The sequence below is a fragment of the Vanrija pseudolonga genome, chromosome 1, assembly GCF_020906515.1.
Source record: "Vanrija pseudolonga chromosome 1, complete sequence".
Taxonomy (NCBI): Eukaryota; Fungi; Basidiomycota; class Tremellomycetes; order Trichosporonales; family Trichosporonaceae; genus Vanrija; species Vanrija pseudolonga.
Genome location: NC_085849.1, coordinates 313,329 through 334,476, shown reverse-complemented (window position 1 = coordinate 334,476; position 21,148 = coordinate 313,329). Strand labels below are relative to the sequence as shown.

General features: G+C 63.9%; 8 protein-coding genes across 8 annotated transcripts; 5 read left to right on the top strand and 3 right to left on the bottom strand.

Annotated features, from left to right (window-relative positions):
* Positions 1 to 37: 37 nt before the first annotated feature.
* Positions 38 to 2,078, top strand: exgA_0 (putative glucan 1,3-beta-glucosidase A). Its single transcript, XM_062766573.1, has 2 exons — positions 38 to 628; positions 707 to 2,078. The coding sequence occupies exons 1-2, from the start codon at positions 212 to 214 to the stop codon at positions 1,982 to 1,984; spliced, it is 1,695 nt and encodes a 564-aa protein (XP_062622557.1). The 5' UTR covers positions 38 to 211; the 3' UTR covers positions 1,985 to 2,078.
* A 3,438-nt stretch (positions 2,079 to 5,516) lies between these two features.
* SPAC6F6.04c_0 (uncharacterized protein) lies at positions 5,517 to 7,589 on the top strand (the record flags this gene model as incomplete). The annotated part of the gene is made up of 5 exons (XM_062766572.1): positions 5,517 to 5,619; positions 5,680 to 5,858; positions 5,912 to 6,116; positions 6,205 to 6,832; positions 7,191 to 7,589. 5 exons carry the CDS (start codon positions 5,517 to 5,519, stop codon positions 7,546 to 7,548), a joined length of 1,473 nt encoding a protein of 490 aa, XP_062622556.1. The 3' UTR covers positions 7,549 to 7,589.
* Positions 7,590 to 8,302: 713 nt separating this feature from the next.
* Positions 8,303 to 10,607, top strand: och1_0 (Initiation-specific alpha-1,6-mannosyltransferase). Its single transcript, XM_062766571.1, has 3 exons — positions 8,303 to 9,285; positions 9,417 to 9,843; positions 9,908 to 10,607. Exons 1-3 carry the CDS (start codon positions 8,603 to 8,605, stop codon positions 10,496 to 10,498), a joined length of 1,701 nt encoding a protein of 566 aa, XP_062622555.1. The 5' UTR covers positions 8,303 to 8,602; the 3' UTR covers positions 10,499 to 10,607.
* Positions 10,608 to 10,664: 57 nt separating this feature from the next.
* LOC62_01G000148 (uncharacterized protein) lies at positions 10,665 to 10,994 on the bottom strand (the record flags this gene model as incomplete). The annotated part of the gene is made up of 1 exon (XM_062766570.1): positions 10,665 to 10,994. The coding sequence occupies one exon, from the start codon at positions 10,992 to 10,994 to the stop codon at positions 10,665 to 10,667; it is 330 nt and encodes a 109-aa protein (XP_062622554.1).
* A 763-nt stretch (positions 10,995 to 11,757) lies between these two features.
* On the top strand, positions 11,758 to 12,834 carry LOC62_01G000147 (uncharacterized protein; the record flags this gene model as incomplete). Its single annotated transcript, XM_062766569.1, has 1 exon — positions 11,758 to 12,834. The coding sequence occupies one exon, from the start codon at positions 11,758 to 11,760 to the stop codon at positions 12,832 to 12,834; it is 1,077 nt and encodes a 358-aa protein (XP_062622553.1).
* Positions 12,835 to 13,950: 1,116 nt separating this feature from the next.
* Positions 13,951 to 15,018, top strand: LOC62_01G000146 (uncharacterized protein; the record flags this gene model as incomplete). Its single annotated transcript, XM_062766568.1, has 1 exon — positions 13,951 to 15,018. The coding sequence occupies one exon, from the start codon at positions 13,951 to 13,953 to the stop codon at positions 15,016 to 15,018; it is 1,068 nt and encodes a 355-aa protein (XP_062622552.1).
* A 90-nt stretch (positions 15,019 to 15,108) lies between these two features.
* LOC62_01G000145 (uncharacterized protein) lies at positions 15,109 to 17,218 on the bottom strand (the record flags this gene model as incomplete). The annotated part of the gene is made up of 2 exons (XM_062766567.1): positions 15,109 to 17,114; positions 17,149 to 17,218. The coding sequence occupies 2 exons, from the start codon at positions 17,216 to 17,218 to the stop codon at positions 15,109 to 15,111; spliced, it is 2,076 nt and encodes a 691-aa protein (XP_062622551.1).
* A 399-nt stretch (positions 17,219 to 17,617) lies between these two features.
* On the bottom strand, positions 17,618 to 20,323 carry LOC62_01G000144 (uncharacterized protein; the record flags this gene model as incomplete). Its single annotated transcript, XM_062766566.1, has 3 exons — positions 17,618 to 20,016; positions 20,053 to 20,184; positions 20,221 to 20,323. The coding sequence occupies 3 exons, from the start codon at positions 20,321 to 20,323 to the stop codon at positions 17,618 to 17,620; spliced, it is 2,634 nt and encodes an 877-aa protein (XP_062622550.1).
* Positions 20,324 to 21,148: the final 825 nt, after the last annotated feature.

Below are 21,148 nucleotides of genomic sequence, written 5' to 3'. Positions count from 1 at the left end.
ACCGTGCTAACACAATGCGGGCATACAACATCCTACTCATCCTCTTCACCTACTATAAGCACCACTGGCTGGTCTGGTCCTCGCAACCGGTTTGCGCACCCTCGTTTCTGCAACTGGCATTGCAGCGCGTAGATAGTACTACTACTACCCCCCTCCTCTAATCCTCACTCCCATCCCCCTCCCCCTACCCCCCAACACACAACTGCCCACGATGAGCCCCATTGCGCAGGCCGCAACAATTCTCTCGCTCTCCCTCCTCAGCCTCTCCCAGCTGAGTGTGGCGGCACCCGTCGTCCTCACCCACCACCTCCAGCCCAAGCGGTACAATCACCAGCTCCCCAACGCCCACAAGTGGGACACGTACACTGCGCTGCCGACCACCACTGCTACGTCCGACTGGAACTCGAACGACGGCAGCTCGTGGGACAACAGTGGCAACAGCAACAGCGACGGCTCGTGGAACGACAACACCGACTCGTGGGCGCCAGCACCGACCACCACCACCTCGGCGTGGTCCAGCTCCCCCACGACCTCGAGCTCGGCGTCAAACGGAAACGCGGGCACTGACCTCTCGGCCAAGCCCCCACGGCCGCAGACCGACAAGTTGCGAGGCGTCAACCTGGGTGGCGTGAGTCCAAGCTCTTCCTCCGTGCTCCGCATGGATCGTCGTTGGAGATCGGGGATCTCGCACTGACACATGAAACAGTGGCTTGTTCTTGAACAGTGGATCACTCCCTCATTGTTCTCGAAGGCAAGCGGCGGCCCTGTCGATGAGTGGACCTGGGGTCAGAACCAGGACAAGGGCCATGCGACCCAGCTGCTCCAGCAGCACTGGGACACCTGGATCACCCAGGACGACTTCCGCCAGATCGCGGCCGCCGGCCTCAACTCTGTCCGTATCCCCATCGGCACGTGGGCGTTCGCCCTCTACGATGGCGAGCCATACATCACTGGTGCGCAGGCGTACCTCGACAAGGCTATCGGCTGGGCGCAGCAGTATGGCATCCAGGTGCTCATTGACCTGCACGGTGCCCCCGGCTCGCAGAACGGCTTCGACAACTCGGGCCACGCGGGCGACATGAACTGGCCCAACCAGCAGTCCTACGTCGACTTCACCGTCAAGGTCATCTCCCAGATTGCTCAAAAGTACACGCAGGCCCAGTACCGCCAGACGGTCACGGCCATCTTCCTGCTCAACGAGCCCGCCGGCTTCAAGGGCGGCAACCTCATCGATGCCCTCCGCGGCTACCACAACCAGGCCATCAACGTTGTCCGCCAGGCGGACAGCACGATCACCGTCATCCTCCACGACGCCTTCATGACCCCTTCCTACTGGAACGGCGACAACAATGGCGACAAGAACCTCATCATGGACACGCACTACTACCACGCGTTCGACCCCGCAGTGCAAGCGCTCAACTGGCAGGGCCAGATCCAGCGCGTGTGCGACGCCGCCGGCCTCTTCACCGGCGCCAACAAGCCCGTCATGGCTGCCGAGTGGTCGCTCGCCATCGGCGGCAACAACCTCGGTACCGACAACTACGGCGACTTCCTCCGCCGCTTCTTCGACGTCCAGACGCAGACTTTCGAGAAGTTTGGCGCCGGATGGACCTTCTGGTGCTGGAAGACGGAGAACAGCGCAGAGTGGAGCTACAAGGACTCGCTTGCCAACGGCTGGATCCCCCAGGACCCCACAAAGCACACGTACTCTTACGAGTCGCTCTGCGGCGGTGGTGGCGGCGGCGCTGTGGCCACCAACAACAACAACAACGGGGGTGGCAGCAGCAGCGGCGGCGACAACTCGAACAACAACAACAACAACGGTGGTGACAGCGGTAACTCGTGGAACAACAACGGTAACGACAACAGCAACGGTAACAACAGCGGTAACGGTAACAATAACGGTGGTGGAGGCGGCAAGAAGGGTGGCAAGAAGGGAGGCAACGGCGGCGGCGGCGGCAACGGTGGCTGGAACGGCAACTAGGCTGCTGCTGCTGCCACCACCTCCCTCTTGGCTACTATTTTGTAGTCGTACATATAGACATGGCCAGCGGGTCTGCACATGCATACATGGCGACTCACGAGTGGGTGGGGTGTGGGCGCGACGCGGAGTTGGCTTGCTCACGCCGACGCTGCCACGGTAGTCCGCCACGACGGTCAACGAGCAGACCACTGGGGCAGACAAGCATCCACCTCGCGCTGATCGACAACCCATGCACATACGAGCCACGCCTCGCTCACTCGCTCGAACACGAGAGCACCTCGGCACATCCACCAAGGGCACACACGCACATTGATGCAGCAGCGTCCATCGGAACGCACATTTCTTCTCCGGCCTCGGCGCCTAGATTGCCGGCACAAGCGCCGCGCGGCGCCACACTTGCTTTGCTCGGCCTCCACCATCGTTACTCGGCCTTATCAGATCACCTGAGTGAGACCAATTCATGCTTCCGTCGTCTGTCGCGTAGTGCCTGCGGCAAGGCAAGGGTGGGGATGCATGCGGGGATGCGGAGGCCCGGGGATGCGACAGGCTAGACTGACTGCGCTGCGCTGCCAGCTAGACGAACATGGAATACCCAGGGCGCGTGCTCAGCTGCGCTGGCGCCCGCCGCGCGCCGTGGCGTCTTCGCGGTGGTTGGTACATGTATTTTTGGGCCTGGGTCGCCCAAACTGTCTTGCGGGGTGTCTTGCGGCGTGTCTTGCCCCACCCTGGTGTTTGAGATGGGCCACGGGGTGGAGTGCGTGCGACATGTTCGGGGGCTGCTGTGGCCTGGAGGAGGGTGTTGCGCGGCTTGGTGCGAGCGGGGCTTCGAGGGCAGGCGACTTTGAAGTGTCCGTCGAACTCGTCCACTTGGTCGGCGTTAACGTGCGCTTCTCCCTCTTGACTCCGTCGGCCGAGCGCCTTCTGTGTTGCTGCTGCCCGACTCCCTCGGCCTGACACCGTGCCCCACGCCTCATTCTGCAGACATACATCAAGTGTACAACGCCACGCCCTACCCGTCCAGCGCCTGCACGACCTGTGCCCACGGCCGGTCGTTGTAAGCGCCGGGCACCTCCTCTCCGTCGAACAGCGACGCCTGGACAACACGGTCGCCCTGCTCGCCGCCCCAGGGCTGGCGGCCGTGCTGGCTGATGACGTTGTCGTAGACGAGCACGTCGCCGCGGTGCCACTTGTGCAGGACGCGGATGTCGTCCGTGATCTCCTCGAGCTTGGCGAGGTGCTTCTCGTCGATCTGCGTCCCGTCGCCGTAGTACTGCACCGCGACGGCCTTGTTGTCATAGTTCTGCTTCAGGCGGCGGTAGTATGCCGCGAGGCCGGTAAACAGCGTCGGGAGACCCGTGCTCGGCTGCGTGCGCACAGCAGGCAGGCGGTGGGTGACTTCGAGCGTCGTGTCGTCGAGCCACTGCCACGTCGTGTGCTCGCCGCGCGCGTACCGCTGCAGCTGCTTCTCGATCTTTGCGCGGCGGGTAGGCGCATCATCCCCGTCCTCGATCTCCTTGCCGAACGCCTGGCGCAGCGTCGACCCGCCAGCGTACTGCGCGTCGACCTTGTACACGACCTTGGAGAGGATGCCCTCGGCGGTGATCTTGTCGATGAACTCGGGGATCTCGGCCTGCGCGCGGCTGAACAGCTCGAGCGACGAGCTGATCGGCGTCTCGCCGCCGATGGTCGGCACCTTGTGCCCGTAGAAGAAGATGTACTCTGGCGCATGGGGCACCTGGGGGCTCTCGTTGTGGTTGTAGATCTCGACCTCCTTGGGCGACTCGTTGGCGGGGGCGACGTTGGGCGCGAGCAGGGGCCGGTCGACGACGATGCCGATGATCTCGTGCGGGCGCCAGCCGAACGCGTGCGCAAACTTGCTAAACTCTTCCGCGTTGTTGATGGGGAGTCCGCGGAACAGCAGCGTGCCGTGCGTCGCCAGCAGCTTGGTGAGCGTCTTGTCCGCCTGCAGCTGCTTGACCGTGTCGATCGCCTGCTCGAGGGACAGCTCAGACGTCGGGCGGAGGGCCAGGGGGGTCACCGTGCCCGGGGCGTGGGGCGCGCCGAGCTCGCGCTGGTTGGTGGAGGGGAGCGCGAACGGCTCAAAGAAGGGCGTGATCCCCGCCTGCGCGGTGGCGGGGGCAGCAGCGGAGGCGGTGGCGATAGCAGTGGCCATTGTGGACGTGGGGATTGGTGTGCCTTGGGGCCGTGATGGGGCCGTTTTAACACCTTCTGCGTGGCCTGCGTCTGGGGCGCGGGGCTGCTGCTCTAGCGTGAGACGAAGTGCATCGTGCGTAAGCAGCATGCACTCACCGGAATGCAAGCAGGCGCGCACTCGCCGTCCGTGGTCGCAATGTCGCGATGGGATGTTGGACAGAGTGGAGGGTGTGTGATAGTAGTACAGCCAGTGGTGAAGAATGACGTGATGCAACCAGCCACGGGCAACGCCGACGACGGAGGTCGGCCAGGCGGCGGCTGTCCCTCGGCGACGGCGGCTGACGGCTGGCGGCTCAGCCCCGACATCCTAGACGACGCTGTAGCCGACAAGCGCGTGCGTGCGCGCCGCAGTCAATGGCGAGCGATGCACCGTGCATCTCGGCAAGGCCAGCCTCGCGTCGTCGCTCGGCGTTCGACGGCCTCACCGTCACTTAAAATAGCCACCATGAGCCTCGGACACGACGTTTCACGTCGCGTTGTGCATGCTTGTCGCGACATTCGCAACTGCTTGCGTTCGGCATGCCAGCATGGCCGGTGTCTGCAAGCAAGCTGCGCGTAGATGACATGGAGACGGAGACTGTTGCCCGCTGGCCCGCCTGCCTGCCTACCTTCTGTTCCTTATCTGACTTACTGTCGGTGTCACTTAGCCGCCCGCCCAGCCCACGTCAGCAACCTCCCCATCATCAACACTGCACACCACATGACGTGCTTATCCGAATAGATTACTGTCGTGCTTTGTCTCTTGCAGCACCTCCGAGCCAGATCCGGGGCGGGCAAACTCCTGGCAGGCGGTATCTCGGAGGTGCAGCGTGCTTGGCAGGGAGCAGGGCTCGCAAGGGGCCAGGAGAACAATAACAGCCACCAGCCAGTCCCGAAGTCGGCCTGTTGTCGGGCAATCCCGAGGCAGAGAGATCACAACATCGCTGGGCAAATTACCAAAAGCCTCGACGTCGAGTTGCACTTGGACCAGCAGCTTTGCCTTTGCGGCAGGTCGAGCAAGGTGAGCCAAGCAAGCAGCTGCATGCTACGGCCGCACTAGCGTGTCAGCTGCCCAGCCACGCCGAGCTTACTTGCCAATGCGCGCGATGCACGCAAGCACGGCGTGCCATGACGTGCCATCTTATCATCAGTAGCGGCAAGGCGGGCCAGTCAGTGGCCAGTGGCCACCGCCAGACAACCAACCATGCGGGCCGTATTCGACCGGTAGACAGCGGCCGTTGGAAAAGGATATCGGCGTGCAAGCAAGTCCGAGGTCGAGCTACTTAAGCATCAGGTCGACTGCGCAGCGGTTACCCCAAGTATAGCAACGTAACTCACCATGTCGTCGTCGGAGAAGCGCGCACACACACCAGACAAGGAGCACAGCGCCGAGGGAGAGCGGGCGCTGGCGCAGGTGCCCGTCGTCGAGGGCGAGGTTGCCCGTGAGTAGCGAGCGAACTGGTGGCGATGGTGAGCATGCTCGCCCCGCTGACACGCCGCAGCCCGCCTTACGGGCTGGAAGGGCTTCTACCGCTCGACGCTCTTCCAGATCCTCATTGTCGGCCTGTGTGCCTTCTCGGCACCAGGCATCTGGTCCGCGATGAACGGTCTCGGCGTGGGCGGGTCGCAGAGCCCGAACTTGGTCAATGCGGCCAATGCGATCTTGTATGCGTTCATGACGGTGCGTAGCGTCGGGGCGGCAAGAGGGCTCGGCGGCACGCTGACATCCTCCAGATCACCTGCTTCGCCGGACCATGGCTCACCAACATTATCGGCTTCCGCTGGACGCTCGCGCTCGGATCGGTCGGATACCCCCTCTACGCGGCGGGCCTGTACCACAACAACCGCACCGGCGCCGAGTGGTTCGTGTACTTTGGCAGCGTGATGTGCGGTATCTCTGCTGGCTTCTTCTGGTCGGTCGAGGGGGCTATCGCGACTGGTGAGTGGGGGCGAGCGCGAGGGCGGGGGCGAGGTCGGCCGGGCGACGGTCGGCATGCCAGCGCGCGCACTCGCTGACGCTCGTGCAGGCTACCCCGAGGCGCACAAGCGCGGGCGCTACATCGCGACGTGGTTCTCGTTCCGCAACTTTGGCAACATCATCGGCGGCTCCATCTCGCTCGCGCTCAACCACAAGGTCAACCGCAAAGGCAAGGTGGGGTACAAGACGTACCAAGCCTTCATCGCGATCCAGTGCCTGGGGCTCATCTTTGGCCTGTTCCTCTCCAACCCCGAGAAGGTGCAGCGCGACGACGGGACCAAGATCGAGGCGCCAAGGGGGATCAAGTGGCGCGAGGAGCTGCGCGAGATGTGGAAGCTGCTCAAGAGCCGCCAGATCCTGCTGCTGACCCCCTTGTTCTGGTACTTTGGCTGGATCCAGGCGTACCCGGGCACATACCTCGCGACGTATTTCACGGTCCGCAGCCGCGCGTTGGGCAGCTTCATGTCCGCGGTCGTGGGCACGCTGTCGACGTGGCTCGCGGGCATGCTCGTCGACCTGCCGTGGGCGAAGAAGCGCCAGACCCGCGCCATCACGACCTTTGTGTTCATCGCACTCGTCAACTCGGGCACGTGGATCTGGGCAGTGTACATCCAGAACGAGTACCGCCACACCAAGCCCGTTCTCGACTGGGGCAACCTGTCGGCCTTTGGACGCGGGTGAGTGGGCGTGCGTGGGCGCGTGGGCGTGTGGGCGTGGCGGAAGGGAAGCGGCGTTCAGCTCCAACAAGTTCTGGGTTGGCCGCAGGAGTCGTGGATGCGGACGCCGGGCGATCGCAGGGTCCCGCCGTCCAGGAGTCTGGAGCAGCGCGGCATAAACTGGTAGCTACCTCGTGTGGAGCGTTCCACAGCATCCGTCTCGCTGAAACGCTGCAAGAAGCCACGGCTGGCTGCCTACCACTCCCGCCAAACCCCTAAACTTTGTCTCTGACAGGCACCGCCACCTTTCCGCTCTCCTCCTCCTCCCTCTCTGCCTTGCCTCCCTTGCCCATTGCCCAAGTTTGTGCTAACGGCACAGCTTTGGCGTCTACATGTTTGAGCGCATCACGTTCTCCCTGGTGGAGAACTACGTGTACTGGTGCATCTCCAACCTGTCCGACTCGCCAGGCGACTCGATCCGCTACTCGTCCCTGTTGCGCGGCATTGAGACGGCGGGTGTCGCCGTGGGCTTTGGCGTGCAGGCGGTCCCCACGGTGCTGATTGCGACGGCGAGCATCAACTGCGGGCTGTGGTTCCTGTCGCTGCCGTTTTCCTTCTATGCGACGGTGCAGGTCGTGCGCAAGTTCAACGAGCTCGAGCGGGAACGACAAGCCAAGCTTGCCGGAACCGACTCTGTCGACGAGCACGACCGGGAAGATGGCAGCAACCGTGCTTAGAGACGGACGGCAGACAGATTGTCGCCTCTCGTAATGGGGACATTACTGGAGCTTGGGGTCGATATGCATGTGGTTGGGTTTGCGCCTCCTTGTCCCGGCGGCAGCTGGTGACAGCGTGCGTTCGTTGCACAGTGGAAAAGGCACAGACGGACCTGCGGGATGGTTGCCAGGAGAACAGGGGCTGAGTGCATGTTTTTGTTTCCCAAGGCCTGGCTCGAGGTGCTACGAAGGGCAGGTTGGCCTGGCAAGCTGGTCGTTGGTTGGCAAGACAACGTCTTGCTTGCCGCACCGCGACACAAACCTTCCCCTTGCGGGCCGCTGGGCTTGAATGTATGCTTGTTCAATGGGTTCAGCGGACGTGCACGAGGCCGCAGGCAGGTGACGACGTCAACAAGAGGGAACACAGTGGTGAGCCGCCCCGTTCCGTTCGGAGCATTCTGCAGCTGTCAGGGTTGCCTGGGAGGGTGTTGCACGTTTGAAGTGGCTGAGGGAGGCGTTTGGCCTCGGCAAGGCAGCAGTTTGAAGGCGACAACAAGGCACCATATCACGACACGGCAGAGCACGGCAGCAGAGCAGGGCAACTGTCCAAGGTTCAGGAGGATGTTGACTGGCAACCATGCACGGATGCAGAGAGATTGGCTGGTTGGCTGGAGGGAGGGATGTGGCGCGGCGCGACGAATCCCTCCCCCTACCCTCCTCCCTCGGTTCTCATCGACAGAGATCCTCTCGAAGCTGCTGTAGCATTACTTCTCCTCATCGGTATTGATCTCATTATCCTCGTTATCGGTGTAGTCGCCTGCCGGCTGCGTCTGCCCGCTTGTGCCTTCTGTCTCACCCGCCGCCCGTCCTTGTTATCGCCCCGTGGCCGCCACACGCCTGTTACTCTTCATAGGTGTGTCAAAGGCGCAGCAGGATCATCCCTCCCACGCCGTCGCTGCGCATCGCACGTCGCACATCGCAACCCAGCAGCGTGCAAAACAGTCACTTTGCATCTCTCTCTGCATTCAGCTGCTTGATTGCTCTCATCCAAGGCCGCCGTACAGACATCGCTGCCATGTCCTCGACCTACCGCTATCGCCTGCTCAACGGCTCGGCGTGGCGCGACCCCAGCCCCTCGGCCGCGCGCAGGCGCATCATCGTGTATATCGGCGTCTCAATGTTCACCCTCGGCCTCGCGGCACACTGGTTCGTTGCGCCAGACGCAGTCAAGAGCCTCTGGGAGTCGACCAGCAGTGGCAGCGGCAACAAGCATGAGGCGGCCGTACCGAGCGGCCTGGAGGGCGACTACCCCGACGCATGGGACAACGGTGCCCCGCCACCTCATCTATCTACGGACCGCGTCCCCTCGACCCCCACTACCACCACAACGGCCGTAGTGCCCCAGGGCGACTACCCCGACAGCTTTGACGCGCCTGCGCCACACCCGCACCCCGTCGAGCACGAGCACGAGCACGAGCACACTGTCCATGTCGAGCACACGACGACTATCGAGGTCGACGAGCCAGAGCCGACCCACGAATCCGAGCCCGAGCCGGAACCGGAGCCCGAGCCAGAGCCAGAGCCAACACCTGCAGAGGAGCACCACGACTGGCCGGCGCCGCACCATACCATCGCGGCGGAAGACCAGCGCCCAGAGGCGAACAACAATAAGGAGTACCATAAGATCACCGACCTCGGCGAGACCGCAGACGCGCGATACCAGATCAGCTTCAACTCTGTCGAGTCTGGTGCTGAGAAGTGAGTGCATGTTGGTGTTTGTGGGTTGCTGTGCAGTTTGCAGTTGCCGCAGTTGTGTGGCGATGTCGAAATCTCTCCGCGACACCCTGACAATTTGAACAATCGTCATCGATAATGCTGACATTCCGCAGGTTCTTCACGCGGCTGTACCAGTTTGCGCTGCGCCTCCCACACTCGCTCCAGCCTGCGCTCCTCGCGTCCCTGCATGTGCACCTGCCACCCTCGCACGCCGACCTGTTCCCAGGCCCCGCCTCCCCGCCGCCAGCTGCGAACCCAGCAATGGTGGCGTACAAGAACATCTTCCAGACGGACTTCAAGGAGCCGGGCGAGCTCACGCACAAGTGGCGCGACATGAACGCCGCTGACGGGTGGACGCTCGACTGGTACGATGACGCGCGCTCCGAGGCGTGGGTGCGCGAGACATTCGAGCCCGCCGAGGACATTGAGAAGGGCGGCGTCTGGTGGGCGTACGACTACTTCAAGCGTGGCGTACTCAAGGCAGATCTCCTGCGCTACCTCCTGCCCTTGGTCAAGGGCGGCGTGTATGCGGATGTTGACGTGAGTCGGGCTGCGGGGCGATAAGGCTGCTGCGCATTCAGCCTTTGCTAACCACCCTTCCCAGACCAAACCCATTCGCCGGATCGAAGAATGGGGCCACCTCGACGTCGACGTGCTGGATCTCGAGGAGACCGACGGGCCAGACTGGCACGACAAGCTGTCGACCAACGCGGCAATTATGGTCGGCTTCGAGACAGACGTGCACGAGAAGGAGGGCTGGTTCAACTACTGGCCGCGGCCGGTCGGCGTGTGCCAGTGGGCGCTGGCGAGCGCGCCCAACCACCCGATCATGCTCGAGGTTGTCCGGCGCGTGGTGAACGGGACGCACTTTGTCGCGAGCCAGGAGGGGCAGGACGTGCGCGAGCGGGACGCCGACCACGCCAAGCGCCAGACCCAGGCGCTCTCCGTCATCGAGTGGACCGGCCCCGGCGCCTTCAGCGACGCAGTCTTCTCGTACCTCCTCGCGCGGTACAATGTGTCCTGGCACCACGTGCGCGGGCTCCACCGCCCGCTGCGCGTGGGCGACGTCCTCATCCTGCCCATCACGGCGTTCGCGTCCGGCGGCGAGGGCGACTTTGACGACGAGGGCGCAGACTCGCCCCAGGCGCTGCTGCAGCACTTCTTGCGCGGCGGCTGGAAGGGCGACGGACAGTAAGGCCGGAGAATAGAGCTAGATCAGTTGTAAAGATGTATTGCTGCTGCTGCTGCTTGGACTCGGAAACGAGCGCTCGGCCCGAAGACCCGACGATGAGATCGATACACAACCTGGTAACATACAACACCTGGCGTCAGCGGCAACATTGCAAGTCACTCACTCATATCTATTCCTTCGTCTCCGTCTCCGTCGACGCAGCAGGCGCAGTGCTCTCAGGCAGCGCAGCCTCCGATGCCCCCTCCTCGTATCCACAGTGGCCCGGCTTGCCCCGGTTCCCGCATGTGCCGGTGCACACCTTGCCCTCGGGGTTCGTATGGGGCCGCACGTCCTCGATGTCGACTACGCCAGTGTCGACACCTTCAGTCGCACCGTCGGCCCACCGCGGCCGCGAGGGGGTCGGGATGGCGCGCGTACGTGATCGCGAGCGGCTGCGTTCGGCGTCTGCGCGGCGGGGCAGCGGGATGGCTGTCTGCGCGGCGGGGTCGGGCGTCAACATGGCTGCTGTCGGCGCTTGTTGTGCTTGTTGTGCCATTGTGCAGAGTGTCGACTACATTGGCGTGCTGCGTTGTGGTGCAATGTCCCGCTGTGATGCCGAGACACAATGGCTGTCGTGTCGCGGGAGATACCGGGACGCGCTGCGACGTCGGCCGATGTGCTCGCGTTGGTTCGGGGTCCGACGTCCGATGGCGTCGGCGGCTGGTGGTGGTGAGCGCGGCGTCGTCCCTGCCCTTGCGTGGTGATGGGACAATGGTGGGAGCGGGGTGGACGTGGACGTGACGGCGGCGTGAGACGTGATGGAGAGTCTGACACAAGGGCAGACAGGACGGGGCCGTCGAACCCCCGCCCGCCGCGGGCCAAACAACCTCCCGGCCTGCCCAACCTGCCGAGGCAACCCGCTACAACCGCGCGGTTATGTAAACCCCCCTTGCCTTGTGCTTTGTTCGTGGCGCCATTGTCGTGCAGATCGCCATTGTGCAGCGATCCATGGCGTCGGCGGCTGATCCGCGAGGATCCATTGTCTGTTATTGCTAGGTGCTACCTGTATTCCTGCCACGCACATTGACTTCTCGAGGCCTTTGTCCCGTGTCCATGCCTCGTCCCCGAGCACGCCGAAGTAAGCGTAATGCTCCACCACCACTACCACCACCCCGCACGGCCCACAAGGACGGGGTCTGAGCGGCGCCAGGACCCGCCACCATAACTGTCGACGACGGGCTCGCGCTCACGACTCATCGCACGCGATGACTACGACAAAGACAATGACCACGACCACGACCACGACCGCACCCACGACCGCAATAACGACAATAACGACCACGACGACAGTAACGAGCACGGCGGGGCCGGCGACGGGCAACAGGCTCCTGGCACAGCGACACCCGCCGCCGCCGCTCAACCTCAGCTACTCGGCCCTCGCAGCGACGCTGCTCCCCGACCCGCTACCGCGCCCCTTTCCTCCGAGACGACCACGGTCGCACAACGTGCACCCGAGCCTCTCGGTGCCCGCTGAGCCGGCTGCGCCCGAGCCAGCGCCGAAAGCGGCCCATATCCCCGGGGGCGTGGTGACGCTCTGCACCCACATATGGACGGCGCACGAGGAGTCCGAGACGATAGTCGCGCGCGTCCGCCTCCCAGCAGCCGACTTTGTCAACCCCAAGTCCCGACCTCCGGGGCTCGTACGCACCCTGCACATGGAGCTGGCGGAGACGCTGTCCGCCGTCGGGTTCGAGCTGCAGCGCTGGGAGGGGGAGGTGCAGACTGCCAACCGGAAAGAACGGGCACGTAAGTGGAACGAGGAGCGCGGCATCCCCCACCCGGCGGAGCACACCGCGACGTTCCCGCTCTCGCCGCTGTCGCCGTCGACAATCCCGCCGCTGCGGACACCGCGCCCCGCGCCGCGACCTGTCGCCCTCTCGACCCCGCGATCACGCGACAAGCTGCTGGCGAAGCTGCACACGTTGCGGCAGATGGCCAGCTGGCTCGACGACCTGTGTATCCGTCTGAGAATGTACGACACGACCATGTGCGCCCCGACATACAGCTACAAGACGTACGGCCCGCGCGGGGAGGCGCAGGTGCACGCGCCCGACGACTCAGACAGCGACGACGAGCGCGAGAAGGAGCGCGCGGCGGACACGGAGCGCAAGGCGTGCTACCGCGCCGCGTTTCTGTACTTGCTCCGCGAGCGCGTGTATACCTTCCGCCAGACGTTCCCCGAGAGCGTGTTCTACCAGACCCGGCTGAACGACAGCGTCGAGGGCCTGGTCAAGTGTGTCGAGGCGCTGTGTGCGCCGTTTGAGACGCAGCTCGATGGCGTGCGGCTCGAATACACATGAGACGCGATGGGGAGGTGCACGCGCGCAGGGGTACTGCGGCGTGCGGAGGGGTGAGGGTGGTGGGTCTGCATGCGTTCCGGCCGTGGGAGCGGCATGGACGCCGTAGCACTGTATGCATAGACTGTAGATGTCGTGGGCGGGTAGGTGCGGGGTGCGCGGGGCGGGGCGGAGGGAGGAGCCGGCGGCCACCGCGCGCACTGGGACAGGCGTCGGCCACTACGCCTCGCGGGACATCCTCGCGAAGCAGAGGGGCCACCGAGCGTGCGGACACCGAGCTCCGCCGGCCGGCGGGCGGTGGGTCGGACTGAGCCCGCAGGCCGACCCCGGCGCTCCTCGCTGCAAACCATAGGGCCTTCCGACGTAAGGTGCACGCGACTGCTGCCGATGCGGAGTGAGAGCGGGCGCAGTGGGTCTCACCCTCTTCCTCAGCACGCTCGTGGGAAGCAGTTGGTACATAGCACAGCGCACATGCTAGCCACATGGACGCAGTAGTGGAGATGGAGGTCGGCGGACCGCCCTCCGCGAGCGGCCCGTTCTGACGCGACGCGACAACGCGCGACGGTGTGCGGGAACTGACGGCATCGTGACGCGAGCATGCGACGCGTGTGCCAAGCGCAGGCTAGCTAGCATCTACGCTCGATCGATCGGGGTCGGCCATTTCGATTCCAGCAGCACGCACCACGCACCCAGGAAGGTGCAAGTCGGGATCTACGCAACACGTCGTCGTCGGGTTCGATCGCTCGGCAGGGGACGGCACGGCACGCAGCGACGCGTGGCGCTGTATGCCCGGCCATGCCTGCCTTCGCGCCCGAACCGCCCGATGGCCCCGCGCCTTGCCCAAACGCACTGTTATCTCCCTGCGCGCAGCAAGCACCTGATATCTCGGTCGGTCGGAGGGAAACGTGCCAGCTCCACCAGTCGGGGCGCGGCACGCGGTCGGCCAGTGGCGTGGCGCACGGCGGTGGCGTTTGGTCGACGAACCTTCCCGGCGGCGACGCGCGGGCTGGCCCGGCGAGTGCGTCTTGTTGTGATAAGTATTTCGGTGCGGCGGGCAGCTATGTTGGCCAGCTAACCTCCTCCACTAGCTAGCTAGCTACCTCGACCTAACTACCACCCATGACGACGCCTGAACCGACACCGACCGAAACGAGCACCCGGCCCCCCACACCAACAGCGACACCGGCGACGCCGCCGCCGCCGCCACCGGCGCAGCAACAGCGCGCGATCACCCTCGCGGTCCGCCTCCCCCCGCCCAGCGGACTGAGCCTGACCGTCCGCGTGCCGCTGGTCACGTACCCCCCGCGCCCGGCGATCGACGTCGTGGCGACGCTTACCCAGCTGCCCATGTACCTCGACGGCGTGCGGCGCGAGGTGCTGCGCTGGGAGGCCGAGGCGCGGGCCAGGGCTGTTATGCCGTTGCCATTGCCGCCACCGCCGCCCACCAGGGTGCCTCTGGGGACACCGACACTCCGCCGGCCTGGACCGATGCGTACCACCGTAGGCAAGAGTCGTGTCGACTCGAGCGTGCGCTTCGAGACGTGCATCATTGCTGGCCCGTCAAGCTCGGCGCTCACATCAAGTTCGAGCTCCGCGGCCACCTCCGCATCGACGTCCCGCGCCACCTCGCCCAGCACGTCGCCCGAGCCTGAGACGCCCCCGACCCCACCCGCCGCCAGTCTCCCAAGTGTTTCAAGCCTCTCGCTCCCCGTGCCCTCGTTCACGCCGAAGCGGCTGTACCCGAGCTACGAGACGCCCGCCAGCTGCCACCACCACCACCCGTACGCGCGGCCACTGTCCGCTATCCGGCCGGGCCCGCCACGCCATACCGCACCAGCAGCAGCACCGGCACCAGTCGACCCTGTCACCACCGCGCTGGCAGGCCTCGAGCCCATCTCGGCCCTCGCGGCAACATATGTCCGGCTCGACCTCCTCATGACCGAGATCGAGGCAGGAACGACGCGCCACATCCTCCCCGCCACCACGCTCGCCGCGCTCGCGGCCCAGCGGACGGCTTACCTCGCTGTCCTCCGCCGCGAAGTGTACGCCTGGGTCCGCCGCCTGCCTGGCTCCGTCGAGGAGCGCCGCGAGCTCCGCGGCCTGGTGCGCGGGCTCGCGCGCGTCCTCGCTGAGCTTGGCCGCGGGCTCGAGGCCGGCCTCAGGGGCGTTAGTATCATAGAGCATTAGATGCGCAGCAGATCGATATCATACACCGCGCGAGTTGTACATAGTTGTCTTTGTCCATGGATGTAGAGCATGTGTTGTGGTTCTTGTGGCTTATAGCTTGGGTGGTGGGACTGGCGCGGCTGACTTCGGGGTGGCGCCCCAGCTTTCGGGGAGCCTCGGCCGGCGCGACAGCTTTGAGAGCATCGACGCTGTCTTGCTCCTTGACTCCGACGTCTTGAGGATACTAGGCGTGTTGTCAGATTTGGCCGTTTCGAACGTCTCTGTAGACTTGATGCTGGTCGTCGCGGTATCGCTAGCAAACCTGATTGTGGGAGGCTTCCTCTTCGCCGCAACCATCGGAACGACATGTCCCGCCGCCGGCAGCCCAACAGGGCGGAGCACCACCCCGGCCTCCTTCAACTCGGCGAGGGTGCGGGACCGCACACGCTCAATGTAGACGTACTCTCCCCCAAACTCTTGGCCAACGGCAACGACGTGCCGCACAAGGGAGCGCACGCAGCGTCCCGTACGGCGGTTGAACTCGGTCGCCGCATACGACTCGAGCAGGGTGGAGCACAGCAGGCGGATGAGGGCGATATGCACAGCCAGGTCGATGGCCGGGTCGGCCGCCATCTCGACGTTGAACGGCAGCGTGCCGTTGTTAATGTCGGCCATTTGCGCGTCGAGCCCTGCGGCAGTGGCGCAGTGTGCGTCCAGCACCGCGAGGGTGGCGCGGATCGCGGCCCACTGTTTCTTCTCTATCCTCGGGCTTGGCTCGGGGACGCTGGGTGGTGCGTCGCGTGCGCGCGGCATAGGGATGGTCGGACCGGGGAGGTAGATTGCGTGTCTCTTGTTCTCGGACTTCACGAGGCTGCTGGGGAAATTGATGGGGGTGGAGATCGGTACTGCGATGCTCCCCGTCTCAGAGCGAAGGGGGACATCGGCGGTAGGCTTGGGGTTGTCGCGCATATCGAGAGACGTTGTGCTCTGGGCGAACTTGCTCGCGGCCTTGTATACTGTGCTCGTGACCTTCTCTCGTAGTGACGATGGCCGTGAAACGATGCGGGGGCTGGTATCCAGCACGGCGCGTAACGAGGCCCACGGCACTTCCTTTGGGCTCCGCCTAACCGGATAGGCTTGTCCAGGCCGGGACGACGATGGAGGGGTATACTCTGCCCGTGAAGCAGCCTCGACATGCAGCAAGGCCACAACGTTGCGCAGCGATGCCCATACCGCGTCGACGCTCTCAGTAGTCCGCGCCACCCTGTGAGGGCTGATCCAGTTCACGGTGCCTGAGAGATCGACGAAGCGCGGGGACGAGTACAGCGTCGGATGGGAGCACGCGTACTCGGGCAGGAGGCACTCGATCTGGAGGTAGGCCGCCGGCCCGGGACCGTACGGCGAGGGTGGCGCCGCAGGTGTGAGGGCATCCGGCGTTGGAGTGGCCACTCGAGAGGATACAGATGTGGAGATGCTCTCGGGACGCAGGTTGGAGACTGAGTCGCGGGGTCGGAGCGACGGGGACTTCGGTGGAGGGGTTGGCGGACGCGGCGTGTCGTTCGCGAGCGACGGCGCCGGCGTCGGTGGGGCGACGGTGTATCGCGTTCGTGACGACCCGTGCGAGTCTCGATGGCGGATACTGTCTTGGGCGGACAAGCGCGGACGCACTGTCTGGCCTGTAGTGCCACTCGCTCGCTGCAGCGGGGACGGGTGAGCCAGGTTTGACGATTGGCGCACGCCAGCACCAAAGCTCGGCAAGCTGCTCCCACTCGTAAGCAGACTGTCGTGCTTCACACGCATGTCGATAACTCTCCCGTCCACGAGGACCGGCTCGACGCCCCAGTCTGTGCCGCTGTACATGGACGGCACGGTCGAGTACCCGCTCAGCTGGGACTGCCGCGGGAAGTACCCGCTGCTGGGGTACGTTTGTGGCGTGATGGCGATACTCGGCGCAATGTTCTTGGCCGCGGCGAGCGTCGTTGGGGGACAGAGGGCACTCGGTGCAGGAGGGGGCTCTGTATAGTAGTTTCCATCGTCGCGGGGCTGGTTGAGGAAACTGGGGTCTGTCGCCGTCGAAGTGTTGGACTTGCGGTACTGAACCGACGCACGAGCTAGGTCTGGTGAGTGAGGGCGGCCTACGCGACGACTCACGCTTGGAAGTCGATACCGGTGGAGGAGAGTTCACCACACCATCCGGTGGGAGTCCACGCGGGGACGGCATGGTGGGGTGGATGGTGGAAGCGGCCTACGATGACTGCTTGCTGTCGATCGGCTCGCCACTGAGGAGAAAGGAATGTCAAGATGAGAAAGCGCCAGCGCTCACTGATGGGCTAGTCATATACAGCCTCCTCACAGCTTCGCCACTCCCGTTGCTGCAGTGATGGTGTTTGAGCCTGGGGGCACGGAGTGAGTGCACAAACATACGCGCCATACCGGGACCGTGGCTGGCACCGAGTGGCAAAAGTGATGGCTCTGTGTTTGGGCACTCCAAGTGCCACATTCACAACAAGATTTGATGAGACTCAAACAACGTGCATCTGCAGCTACAACCACAATGTCCAAAATGGACAAGGGAGCTTGCTCATAATATATAGAGTACGGAGGCATACACGAAACTCAACTAGACCTCATCGGCGTGACCCTCCACACCAGCCATGAAGTCGCTCAGGCGCATCGTCGGGCCGAGGATACGCATCTTCTTGCCGCCGTTGACGAGTCGCGAGATACGGCGCGTGTTAAGATGCGCAATGACGCCCTCTGTCTCGGCAAACGGCTCAAACAGGACATTGACCGCCTCCACGAACGCGGCGAGGATCGAGCGGAGCCGCGCACCTGGCACTCCAGCGAAGCTTGCACGCGGGAACGAGTCGATGATCGTGGTGGCCAGCGAGGTGAGCAGTGCGAGGAAGACGATTCGGTCCGCGGCGGGGTTGGCCGCCGTCGCGAGATAGAACGGCTCGTGCCCGTGTGCCATGGCCACGAGGCGCGTGTCGGCGATTTCGGCCTCGAACGCGAACTGCGCGAACGCGTCCAGCAGGGAGGTGATGGCACCCCAGGGCTCCTTCTGAAGGGGCTTCGACGGGTTGCTTTCGTCGAGGACGAGCTTGGGCTTCGGCGGGCGGATCTGTGGGCCGGGGCTCATGGCGGGGAGCTGCTGCTGGGAGGCTCGGGGAGTGGCTGGCTCGTCGTCGGCCTCGATCTCAGCACTAGGCTGGTCGACGTCATCGTCACTCTCGTCGCGGAACAGGTTGATAGAAGGCCTAACGGTCGACATTGACGACCGCGGCGAGGACATATACGAGTCGGCCTCGTCGACGACGCTGAGCGCTGAGGCTAACTGGAGGGGTTTACGGTCCCGGGTGTACCACGCCGGCGTGTGCCATTCGAGAAGCATCGATAGGGACGACCAGGGGCGGGTGAAGTAGAGGTTACCCTCGTTCTCTGTCCTGGCAGCCGAGACCTCGGCAGAGCCAGGTGTAGTCTCCATGCTGGGGGAAGCGACGGTCGACATGGCTCGGCAGCTAAGACGGCGGGTGAGGCGCGGCGTGGCGTCGACGTTGTCGAATTCGGCGTACATATCTGACTCGACAGATGACTCTTGGGTGGCGGCGCCAGTAGCAGGCGGAGTCAGAGGTGGCTCAGTCTCCAGCAGTGGGATGTACGCGAGCCGAAGCGTCTCTCCGCGGAGCTGCGCGACGCCCATCCGCACGTTCTCCCACACCTGCGCGACGCTCTCTACCGTGCGCTCGGGGGACGGGTTGACCCAGTTGGGCGTGGTAGAGAAGTTGACCGTGAGGGCTGATGCGTGCGGCGTCGCATATGTCGCCGGCTCGGTGGCAAACATGACCTCGAGCTGGAGGTGGGTTATGGGGCCTGGGCCGGGGGTGAGGTAGTATGGCCTGAGCGATGCGGTGGGGGTTGGCGGCAAGGCTTGCCTGGGCGACGAACGGGGTGTGGGTGCCGAGGTAGGGGAGGACGGACCGGTGGGGGTAGGGGTAGAGGTCCCATCCGAACGCGGCGAGGCCGTGATCTGCTCGTTCATGGGTGTGGGGACGATGGTCGGGGTGCTTGGGTCGTTGTCCTCGCTCGTCTGGTCGAGGGAGAGGGGCGAAGGCCTGCGTCCCTCCGCTAAGGGACGACGAGGGACGTACTCCTCCGGGGTCCCAAACGACGCCTCCGAAATGACAACCGAGTCGCGGACAGCGCTGTCGCCGTCAGTCGAAACGGTAGAGTTGCGGAGGGAGCGCCTGCTGAGAAGTCGCCTGAGGGGCTTGCCGAGCTTGGCGCTGGCGGTCGAAAGCCTGTTCGAGAAGGTGGAGCTGTCGGGCTCAGACGGTGTGACAGGTGGCTGGTAGAGTGCAGTCTTGAGCGCCCAGTCCTTGATCCAGCCGTGGGTGATCAGAGGGGGTTGGATGTAGTGACCGGGAGACTGGAGCCACTGCGCGGTCGTAATATGAGCCGTGAGAATCCTCTCCAGGGGTCCATCCTGTGCCGGGCCATCACCATTGGTTGTGGCGCCCTCGTCTGAGGGGCCTGTCGGCTCGGTGGAGCTGTCACCGGCGGCTTCGTTGCCTTGGGCACCCTCGCTCTCGTCGAGCGTCATCGACCGCTCGCTCCCCGAGCCCCAGTCGGTCACCATGGACAGCGTCTCGTACTCGTCAGTCACCGGGGGACCCCGAGGCCTCTTGAATATGTTGCTGCTCGGGCCGCGGAGGACAGAGCGCCAACGAGCAGCAATCTTGCTGCGGTGGGCGTTCTCGGGGACAGGTTCAACCGCAGGGGGTGTGGCCGGGTCGGGCGTGGGAGGGGGCGCGGAAGGCAAGGCCTGGTCGGACAAAGACTCCTCGTCGAAGGATGTGGCCCGGACTGAGGCAGAAGAGAGGTGGAACGGCCCGTCATTGTCGGTGGCAGGGATGTTCGGCAGGTCGAACTGTTCCAGCTCGGGTGTGGATGGGAAGTCACTGCAATAGACAACATTGCCACGCCTCACAAAGTCGGTGACGGGAGTAGGCCTGCGCTCTGTGATGGTCAGCACTGTTGATGTCGTCCACGCACCAGGGCGGTCGGCGTTGATGCCCTCCAGACGTCTGGACTGGGCAGACGTACCGGCGAGAACCACATTCTCCGGGGTAGTGCGGGCTATGCGACGCTCGACGTCTTGGTGGCCCCATGGCGCGTTCTCATAGACTAGGGGGTTAGGCTTGCTCGATGCGATGGACTTACATGTCGACCGCTGCACGGGCATCGGCGGCAGCGGTGGGGGAGGGGACGGCTGGAATTGCTCCTCCGTCACCTTCTGCGGGGTTTGGATACGGTCAACCGGCATGATGGCTCCAGTCTAGGGCGATGTGGCCACTGGTCTGAGGTGGTCAGTTTACTGTCGCGCGTAGCGATGAGGACTCACAGCTTGGAAGAAGATGAAGAGTCTCTTTGCACTTCTCGTTGAGAGTCGGTGGCTAGGGAATCAACGCAGGTGAGGGAGGAAGGTTGGACGAGGTTGAAGAGCACCTCAAGATGATGAGATGATGTCCAACACAAGACAGGGATGGTAGACGACTGATGTATGTATGTACCTGATCATGGCAAGCAGCGCGGTGGCCAATGTTTGCCCCATCAATGGCAGCAGTGGTGGATGACAAGACGGTGAAGGCATACACGTTGCCTCCTCGTACCATCACTATTTTATCCAATGTTTGAGGAGGAGGGGAGGGAGGAGGAGAACCAAACATTGGCATGTACTGGTGGCTGCAGAAGGCTGTGCCACTGTCAACTGATGGTGCAGGGAAATCACACGCTCGCCCCATATCAGATCTCTTGAGGGCGACTGGTGCGCGATGACAGTCCTGCACAAGGGTGCTCGGCTTACAATGAACCATACATTGTTCAAATGCACAGATCGGTCCCGCCTTGGAACTGCTGGGTCGGGTTGATGCGGCAGGCATCGCCGACGTCGGCAGCCCTTACCCTCCTTCGCAAGACGAGCTACTTCACGACATGAAGATCACATGCATGCATACAGATGGATGCTGATCAAACTTGATTAATGCAATTGGGCAAGAGAGCCAGTACATGCAACTCAATCTTGTGAAGTCGAGGAACAATGGTGAACGCGCCGCGTGATTGTTGCCTCGTCATCAACTCTGTGAATGTC